At 40.4% G+C, this 10919-nt stretch overlaps 1 protein-coding gene across 1 annotated transcript in view; it reads left to right on the forward strand.

Annotated features, from left to right (window-relative positions):
• The window catches only part of LOC311090391 (interferon-induced GTP-binding protein Mx-like), a gene marked incomplete at both ends in the record, with an annotated part of 13199 nt that extends 4027 nt beyond the window's left edge, over positions 1 to 9172 (forward strand). The window contains 4 exons of the mRNA XM_084125647.1: positions 97 to 255; positions 4441 to 4517; positions 4597 to 4860; positions 8948 to 9172. Of these exons, the coding sequence (XP_083981773.1) occupies positions 97 to 255; positions 4441 to 4517; positions 4597 to 4860; positions 8948 to 9172 (725 nt within the window). The remainder of the gene's footprint in view (positions 1 to 96; positions 256 to 4440; positions 4518 to 4596; positions 4861 to 8947) is intronic.
• Positions 9173 to 10919: the final 1747 nt, after the last annotated feature.

The raw sequence follows: 10919 nt of genomic DNA on the forward strand, positions 1-10919 counted from the left end.
GTATCATGTGAGTGAAGATGTTGAAATCATGTGCCTTTTGCAGGACTGTACCAAATCCCTTAACCAGACCTTTCCTTTTTGTTATTACAAATGTAGTCACAGCAAGAGTGAATGAAATGATAGACAAGTATAATGAGATGCATCGTGGTAGAGAATTGCTTACGTTCAGTGAGTTCTGTGAATTTGAATGTGTCATCAAAAACCATGTGGCAGCCCTTCAAGAGCCAGCTATGAAAACACTGAAGCGTGTACGAGGTTAGTGCATATTTTATAAATATACAGTATAGCCAGATTGTCACAATGACGGTTTGTTTAGATTTCTGTTCTTGTCCGTGTTTGGTTAATCTATCAATTGACCCTTCGCTAAGCCACGCCCGAAAACCGCCACAGGCCAATCGTGGCTTAGCAACCGTAACTAGGCGCGGGAGGTCTGGCAAGCTTTCGAGTGAGGGAAACATGCCGAAGCGTCGTGCGTATGGATTGTGCAAATCTGATACCCGGTATCCTTAAAGTTTGGACGGGGTGGTGGATTTTGTTCCCTTCCCGAAACCTAAAACCCAAGGGGAGAAATGCCGGGCGTCATCTTCATTTATATAGCGCTTTTAACAATGTAGATTGTTCCAAAGCAGCTTTACATTGATAATAGGAAATTAAAAGTAAAGTGTTTTGGCTTTATAGCAGCTCTAGAATAAAGTTATTGTCCAGCTCGTGGATCAAGCAGTGTGATTAAAGGCAAGACGGAGGCTCACTGACATAACGTTACTTAAAAATATATTTCAACATTTTGTTAATCGACGGCCAAACCGTTACCCCAATCCGATCGCGACTCTCCCGTTAGTTCTAGTAAAAGTAAAAGGTAGTTAGTAAAAGGAGGGAACATCACGGGGCTTGCCGGAGATCTCCAAGGAAAAGGTTGGTATGCAAACTTAATCAGTTCATAACAGTAAGTTAGTCCGACGTGTGAGCAGTAACGTTAGCCTGGCGCGCTAAAAATATAAGCGGGAGAATGGTATCATTGCAAAGTGGTCAGGCTAATGTCTTGCGTTTATTCCACAATACATATGGATAAGCTGTTTGTTTTATAAATATTAGAATATTTTCAAATTTCACTTACCCTGCTGGGCATGCACAAAGCTGTTCCTCAAATTTGTGTGTTTCCCATTTGAATGGTCAGCATATGAGGCGGTTGCTGCTTGCGCTGGGACCTAACGTTATGCTTTAACTTAAATTTTGATGAAATTATTCTCTAATCGTTTGCATATTATGTCGTGGATATAGCCCTCGAATGCATACTGCAGTATTGCACTCTCATATTTTCACCTGTTTGCCAAAAATGACTAATTATCTCCTTAGGAATGTCTGAAACCCGTGCATACATACTGTAATAGACGTGCCAGGCGCAAAAGCTTGACAGGCGTAGCAACAGTAACTAAGGAGGGCGGGGCTTAGCGAAGGGTCAATTAGTTCAGTTCTGTCTTTCTCCGCCCCCTGCCTGTTTGTTTCCATGGTTACTGTTTTGATTTGAGTTTCAGTTCAGGGGCTCGTTCTTCGTACGTTGCTTATTACATCCGAGATCAAATGACACATCCAAGATGATATCATCGTGCTAAATATGATCCGGCTAATTGGGTTCTTCGAACACACCTGTTGTTTATGATTAGTATCGCTGGATTGAGTTATCTGAGATAACTGCGCGTTCATGCGCTGGTTTAAAAGGGGATATGTATCAATAGTAGAAACATTGATCAACAACGCTGCTATTGGCTGTTCAGCGTGGCCAAAGAGCGCGCACAGTTTTTCTCATCAGCAGAGCAAGATAGTCGAAGTTTATTCGGAATTTTAATGTTTAATCAAAACGCCAGGGAACACCTCAAAGTCTGCAAAAGCCAGGAGAGAGGGCTGACAAAAAGTAGCAGAGAATTTAAATCCGTTAGAAGTGGCCATGTTATTTGTTTTTATCACTAATTAGCCTTATTTGTATTTTAATAATTGCATAATTACTTTGTTCATTGTAATGTCAGAGTCACCACACTAGAACATGGGAACAAATAAAAGTGAAGTACAAAAATATTCTACATAATGGTAATTTTTAGTTATATTATAGTCTCTTCTCTTCTATAAAAGGCACTGTTAAATAAATGGCTGTCTGTTTATAAAAGAAACCAAGAAAAAGGCTGAGAAAAAAAGAAAGAAAAGATCTTAGTAGCCTACACTGTAAAATAATTTTTGCTGCATTAAATTAAGGCCATATAGTCATTTCAACTGTTAAATCTTGAGTAATGATGAATTGCTTTGACTTGTGAAAGTGAAAACTGATAAACTTATGTTAATGTAAAAATATTTTGCCATGAGTTATTGATCACATGTTTCCCAAGTGTAGTTCATTGTAATGTCATTGTGGTTTCCTCTTTTGTGCAATTTTACATAATACACCAACACTTGTAGGCTATCTGTTCCCAAGAAAGTGGCTGAAATATGTGCAGTAAGTGGACATTTTCTAACTTTCCAAAGGAAAGAAAGTATAAGACTCTGTAATGTCCATTTGTTTCCATTGCACTGGACAGTGAATAAACCCTCTCAGATAACTGTCATATGGAGGAACTAGCCTACCTGCAAGTGCATAAAGAGCTTTACTTAATTTATACTTGTATGCTTTATGGCTGCATTATAAGTTGCAGGATTCCACATTTACAGAAAGGCCTACAGAAGAGTCTGCACAGACAGAGGAGACATAGGCCTACAGGTGGGCAGTGTATAGCCAACTTTTCCTTTTTATTTGTTGAATGAGGCATGTGTCTAATATCTCTTGTTGCAGGCACTTGACCACTGGCTTTTCTTTACAAAGAACAATTGAAATAAAACTCAAGGAACTAAGCATATTTGTCTTTTATTAAACATTTAATGAAAAGTTTTTTTTTTTTTTTTTTGTGTAATATGGCACATGCAACAATGTCACAGGCCCTGTCAGGTGTGCAACCCTCAGACTTTTCACACTGAAATCTTCCCTTTAGTGAGCCAAAGTTCATTTCATTGTGTGCCCTTGTGCAATGAGCTAGAGCTGCATTGTAACTGGTTTGGGTCAGGGAATGGGGTCATAAAACACCTGTCTGCAGGCAGGAACATGTCATAATCACCTATGAAAAAATGCAGTTCTGTTAGGATCAGCATAAGTGTATGTAATACAGTGAGCTTGATATTTAATTGTGGAACTTTCCTTACCACTTTCAAATAATGTGCATAAATGTGAATCTCTGAAAATTCTTAAGTCATGCACAGATCCTGGCCATTTTGCTTTCACATTTGTGATATGGAAGATTTGTCAACTGCCTTTTTTTTAATTTGATATATTATTAATCAGGAATATTAAGAATCACAATAGTAACTGGGCTGCACATTTACATTGTGAACCCCCTTTCTGTTCACATAATCCCCTTCATTGAGGCCTTGATGGCAGTCTATGGTCTAGCCTATAAGCCTGAGTGACATATATACTGTAATCAGCATGGTCATGATTGCATGATCTTCATAAAAAATTATGATAGCCTAAAAAAAATAAAAAAAATAAAACTGCTTAAAAAAAACTGCTTTACAACATTGGGTCTTAAGTGGCTTGGAAATGCCAAAAAAAAAAAAAACTAAAACTGTTTTTTAAACCGAAATCGCCAGGTAAACTCCGAATGACACGACAGACAGCACTTTCCATAAAGTTCTCCACATCTCCAATAGTGTAAAGGAAAGAGCCACTCGCAAATAATCTTAGGGTACAGTTTGTGCTGTAGCCTAGTTAAAGCCCGACTCCGACAAGTCGAAAATAAATGTGCGTTTCCAACAAATTAATAATGTAAACGACAATCTCACGAGTCACGAGAAAAAAAAATATCTCTCAGAAAGTGCACTACCGCGCTTCCCGTATCAGCTCCGCTTATGAAGCCGGGATCTAATCTTGTTTACATGAAATAAGCCTGCTCCCGAGCAGGTTTAAGCTTGCGCACCTGTTGCTATGACAGCAAGTCCAGGATGAGCTTCGAAGAACCAAACAATCCAAGATCATGCCAAATCGTCAACAATCAAATCAAGCTAACTGAGTTAGCGACGTACGAAGAACGGGCCCCAGGTGTGTCTTGTTAATTAGTTTTGTTAGTTCCTCTATTTCCTGTCTATTTAAGCCTTCTGTTTATTTCAGTTCTTTGTCAGTTCTATGTTGCATTAAGTTGGTTGTTCTGTTCATGTTCCTGTGATTCTGTTTTGTGAATAAAGCTGCTGCACTTAGATCCTGTTTCATCTCTGCTGCAACCTCCGTGCAACAGATATTATTAACAATAAACAATTTTTCAATGCACTTCAGAGTAACTCTGAAGTAGGTTCAATGTTCAACAGTTTTTATAGTAATTAACAATTTACAATTTTCCTTCTTGTCATAACCTACAATTTTATTTTCAGAGATTGTTCAGGGTGTGTTCAGAGATATATGTTATTTATCTTTTGACCAGTACCCTCCACTGAGATGCATTGTATCTGTAAGTACAATTTATTATTATTATTAGCAGCAGCAGTAGTAGTAGTAGTAAATGCAATGTATTATGATGTACTCCTCAGAAAATGATTAATGACATTCAGTCAAAACAAGAGGCCAAAGTGGAGAAAAGAATCAAGGAGTTCATTGATATGGAGCAATTGGTCTTCACTCAAGACAAGGTATTACAACAGAAACTTGATGACTCTGACCTCCCTCAGAAGACCGGGATGGACTCTAGTGACGAAAACCTCTATGATGATGATGACACAATTTTCAATTCTAAAGGCTGTGCGTTATTGGATTCAAGGAATCTAGTTCCAGACAAACTGGTTCTGTATTATGAGGTGGGTCGCAACACATACTATGAAATGTATTTAATTATTGTCAGTAAATGTAAAGTCATTCATTTAGACACTGTAAAAATGTAATGAACAGCTAATGCTGTGTATGCACTATAATATCTAAAGGGGCTTTAAAGTTGAAGTGTGTCCTTTCAACGCCATTAGTGTCACCAAACAAAATGGCAAAGAATCAACATGATTGATGGTTCTTCAGGTCATGTCTTATAAGTGCATATAATCTTGAGATTTCATGATCTCACTCTTAAACTCACTCTTTTCTCACTCTCTTCCTTTGTTGCTCCTGTTTGCACTGGCATCCATTAAGAGGGTAGGGGACCTGCAGGCTTTTTCGGTCAACGAATCATGCCTAGAGTTCGGGCCAGATGATTCTCAAGTTACTCTGAGACCTCGACCCAGATTTGTGCCAAAGTTTCCCACCACTCCCTTCAGGGACAAGGTGGTGAACCTGCAAGCGCTGCCCATGGAGAAGGCAGACCCAGCCCTGGCTTCGCTGTGTCCCGGCCACGCACTGCGACGGTACATGGACCAGACGCATAGCTTCAGGACCTCAGACCAGCTCTTCGCCTGTTACGGAGACCAGCAGAAGGGAAAGGCTGTCTCCAAGCAGAGGATGGCCCACTGGTTGGGGGATGCCATCGCCTTGGCTTATCAAGCACAAGGTGTGCCTTACCCGCTCAGGTTGCGAGCTCACTCTACTAGGAGTATTGCATCCTCCTGGGTGCTGGCACGTGACGCCTCCCTGACAGATAACTGTAGAGCTGCGGGCTGGGCGACACCCAACACGTTCATTAGATTCTATAGCCTACGTGTAGAACCGGTATCCTCCTGTGTTCTTGCCTTAAACTGGTAGAAGACACTTAGTGGACCCGGCTTGTGTCGACTTGCTGCGTCAAGATATATGCTGTTGCTCCAGAGAGTTCCTACGGGTAAACCCTGTGAGTCCTCCATCACCCTTGGCTGCCGGACAGCACCAGGCAGAGCGTCCGGCACCAGGTCTATATTCCGCTGAATCCTTGAGAACCGGGTTTAGGCTGGGTGCCATATGTGTGACCCTGTGGGGATCCCATATGTGTAATCTCCACGGCTGCTCCTTGTGTATACCCATCTTTGTGGGGATAGAGTCACCCCAGTAACTTCCATATGTAGTCAACCCTACGGGGCTTGTCCATATGTCATCTACACATACATTAACTCCTTTGGGGTAGAATGTTGTTCGGCAGTGTTCCTTTTCCAGTGGGAAGGGCATGTTTTGCCAGTGTTATCCAATAGTCACTGAGCGGGTCATGTGGAACAGCAGTGATTTGATTTTCCGTGTAATCCCGATCCTGTTTTACAAGAAGGATTGGAGGTTTTCGTAGGACGCTGGAAGGGCGCTAGGAGTGGGGATTCCTTTTCATTGGTCCGACGTTACGTCGAGAGACCGACTGAAAGAGAACGTCTCAGTTACGTATGTAACCCTCGTTCCCTGAAGGAGGGAATGGAGATGTTATGTACCGTCGCCACTGTTGCTGTACCACTGCTAGGTGACGGGGTTACAGCTCGGCTCCTCAGCGAAAACCTAAAGATGCAATTGCACCTTCTGCTCATTATATACCCAAGCCATTTCATGCCAATGTCCATTGGCTCGTTTAGTTACATTCAAAGTAGATTTGCTCTCTAAGCAAGATTCCTATTCGTCATCCTACGTAACATCTCTGTTCCCTCCCTTAGGGAACGAGGGTTACATACGTAACTGAGACGTTCCTTGAATAGGTTTACTCAATGCTGCATTAGTAGCTGACACTATTGGAACACCCTCTAGTGTCACCATTGTCTGAAGCCAATCACACCAATTCTCTGGCTGATGGCACAAGCACTGTCCACTGAGGCATTATGTCTCTGATGCTTTATAAGGGAGCGCCCATGCCATCACAGCTCAGATTTCCCTACAAAGGAAAGTGCAGGGGAACTGAGACTACATAAGGGGCTTTCGCACCAGGAACTAAATGTTCCTTGAGGACATCTGCCTGGTACACCTGCAAAACCACCATGGTGTGCAGCACCGCACACACCTGACCAGCAACCATGTATGAGGTGCCAATAAGGGACCACATGGTCCTACAAGGCTTGGACAGAATAGTAGGCTGTGGACTTTGACTGCGGTTGAGCTTGTACCTCCCAGTGCAGCTTCAACTTGTCAACAGCACATGAAATCATATCAAACAACCCTGTATAAACCAGAGATGGATGAGCTTCCTGCCCACTCAGGGGAGGCATGTCAGTTGGACTGCCGCAAGCTCCTCAGAAGTCGAGGACAAAACATCATCCTCATCCAAGCTAAACGAAATCTCACTGTGAGACTCCAGACTTGGATATAAATCCTTGTGGGTTAGCTGATCTTCCTTCCATCCTCAAAAAGAAGGAGAAATGAGAACAAAACACTTTCACCCTGAAGTTTCTTCAGTGTGGACAATTAGATGAGTTGCTAAGCAGTCAGTGAGCATGCTGATAGCTCAAGAACTTAACGCACTTAAGTGTGCGAGGACAATATGCTTCCTCGCTCATAATGAAACAGGTACACAGAGCCACACCTTTCTGAAATGGTATTGTGCTCACCCTGAGAAAATGAGAATAATCCACTCAATGAACACAACGAATTCTAATATATAAACCAACTACCATGGGCAGATAAATCTTCTTGAAGAAGAGAAATCTGAGTATTGATGACGCAGGTGGTTGATGCAATGCTTCAGTGAGTCTTCAACCAATAGACTAGTTGCACGTGGCCACCATTTTGGATTTCGGATCAGCGAGTGTGCGGTTAGACACTTCCGGTTTCGCATTACGCCCGGTGCAGGGAGCCGGAGAAAGACGAAAATTATCTTTTATAGTTGTTTATAGAATCAATTATCACTTAAATCCATATTACTATCACACGAGCCAATGGCAATTAAATGCACGGATGCATAGTCAGATTAATGAATGAAATATAACCGTTCACGAACAGAAGATTGTATTTGTCTCATGCTGCATACACATACGCAATGACAATTATGCCTACTGTAATTATAGAGTTACAACTACGATTAGATTTGTTTGCATAAAATGCACCATGAACATTCACATGTTTGCCCTGTGATAGGCTACAATTTATCTCCATAAATACTATTTTCTCAATTCTGGGCATATATTTTTACTTACATCAATTGCTCGATCAATATTATCATCACATATTTTACATTTACACTTTTTACTGTAGGTACCACAAACAATTTAATATACTGGTAGGTTAGTTTGTGTATATTTTAAACATAGTAAAATACTGTATGTGCTGCTTATAAACACCAGACAGATAATGATTTATGAAACAGATCTTTACTCATCTCACTTGCACAAAATAAATGCAGTAATAGAAAGCATATAAACACACAGGTGAAATACACTGAAAATGATATGCATTTAAAAATTTGGTCGGGTTGAAGTCATCCCTCCGGATCTTCTGTATCCACTCAGCTGTACCGCAGCGTCAATGGGGAATGCATGAAAGCTGACTTCTTTGTTGTAATGTGACGAAATGGTACATAACGGCACACAACGATGAAGTGCTGAGGCTGTCACCCTCTGAAAGGCAAGTCATCTCTCTCGAACCCTAAAAACACTCATTGTGAAAAAATATCTCTGTGGTAATGGAACTCGGTCGCTGTTGTCTCCCGCTCTCGCTGTCAGATCACCGGAAGTTTTCACCGGAAGTACTGGCCAACACACTCAAGTTCGAACGTCAACGGTCGCAGTGCACGGAGCGAATTGCCGTAAATATTTTTACTGAAAAGTTCTTAAAGGAACCAAAAAGAGTCTTCAAAAGAAATCACTGTAAAAACACTATTTTGGTTGTTTTACCAGACACTTTTATTTTTATGATCAGATCAATGATCAGTTAATATCAATTTTAAATTGAGTTAGTATGTGCAACCAAACCACACAATGCAGGTGCATTGGCACAAGAGATTCACCAGATATATCACTGTAAAGGGAAGCCAACTCCAAAAGGTGGATTAAATATCTTTATTTTCCATGTCCTGTCTCCATATAGATTGTCTATCAACGCCTTACAGACTATGTGCCCATGCTGATAATTCTCTTCATGCTGAAGGATGCGGCTAAGACATTGCGGCATCAGATGCTAGAATTGAGGAACGGGGCAGATGTGGTCAGACTACTAAGTGAAGACTCAGAGCGAGGACGCAGGAGAGCTGATCTAAAGAAGCGACTGGAACGCCTCACACAAGCTCAAGAACTGATAAGCAACAGACTCTGAGACGTTTTTATCAAACACAAGCGATATGCATGAATTTAGCATCAGGGATGCAGAAATTGGCTACCAGATATACTATAATTACCTAATAATTACTATAATTTACCTTATTTCAGATTAGTAATTCTATCAGTTAAATAAATAACAAACAATATAAGATCAATTTTACAAATCTTGCCTGAATGGAAATTGTACAGAAGGCTACTGTAATGTAGTCTAAGGTTGTCAAATTGACTTACATTGTCAAACCAAACTGACATGAAATCCATAATTATAATAAAAAACAATAAACTCTTAAACTCAATTTTCACACTCTAACTTAGTTTATTTAATTATTTTACTAACAACATCCTACAACAATGTATATAAATGCATCACATGAGAATTGTCATTGTTGTTGTTTTTTTTACTACAGGGCAGGCATTCCTGTAGATCAAACAGTAGACCATAAAGATAGCCACACCTGGCTATCATCTTCAGTTATTCATCTTCAGTTTCACTTTCATGGACTTTCAGTTTGTTTTCATTCATCATATATGTTCCTTTGTTTGATTTTCCCGCTTTGATGTTTTATTGAAAATGTTTAATTTAATCACCATTATTGTAAGTAGTGGTTCCTTAGTTGGGCACTTGACCCTTGGATTTGTATTATATTTTTCATTGGCTGTTGTAACAGTATGTATTTGTTGTGAAATAACCCAGAATCAAATAAAATCAAATGGTCGTCATCATTAAGTGGCCTAATTTATTGATCACTAAGTCTAATCGCTAATGTAAAGTGTGTTGTGTCATTAATGCATGTACATTTTTTTGCACAACCAACCCTGTGATACAACAGTCCATAAAGACAAGGACAACTTTTGTATCATCTTTATTATTAAAACAGTTAAATTAACGTATTCCAAATATATTCACCCTTGCATACTCTTCTCTCAACCACAGTAACAAGTGGATTCCGCCCCAACTTCTCCTGCAGCATAAAACGATTTGTGACAATTATAAAGTGGTTAGAGGGGGAACTTTGGTCGACCTCCTTAACATGGGTTTGGTCAATTCAGCTAATATTGGCCAGATAAGGTTGATAAGGTGTAATAGTTCTTTACCTTCAAATACCTTCATTCTTGACACATAGTAACTTATTAAGTCTGACTTTACAAAAGTGGCAGCCAGAGCAATTGCTTTATCAGAGGGTGGAGAAAAATAAAAGACATAAATCCTATTCTCTCTCTCTCTCTCTCTCTCTCTCTCTCTCTCTCTCTCTCTCTCTCTCTCTCTCTCTCTCTCTCTCTCTCTCTCTCTCTCTCTCTCTCTCTCTCTCTCTCTCTCTCTCTCTCTCTCTCTGTGTGTGTGTGTGTGTGTGTGTGTGTGTGTTAGCCCTCCCTGTGAAGGGCTGGCCATGCATCCAGGTTGATTCCCTCCAGCCTCCAGCATTCCAGGCCCCTACATAGGACAAGTGAATTTGAAGATGGATGGTTAATTTTATGATTTCATATGATATGCACAGTGCAGTAAAAACAACAACAAAGCCAAAGTAGAACTGCTTTGTTTTTTAGTCTGCCATGTGACCATTTTCCTTCTTCCTTGATTCATCTTACCACACCTCTTAGTTTATCCTTTGTCATGTCCTTTTTCAGTTAATTGATTTCGACCTGTTCCTTATGTTCCTCCTTATTTATTGTTCTTCCTTTACTCTTGTTATTGCTGGATTGCTTTGGCCTGTATCTTCAGTGCTTACTGCCAGCAGCTCTTG

The sequence above is a fragment of the Abramis brama genome (genome assembly GCF_963993115.1).
Source record: "Abramis brama genome assembly, chromosome: 10".
NCBI lineage: Eukaryota > Metazoa > Chordata > Actinopteri > Cypriniformes > Leuciscidae > Abramis > Abramis brama.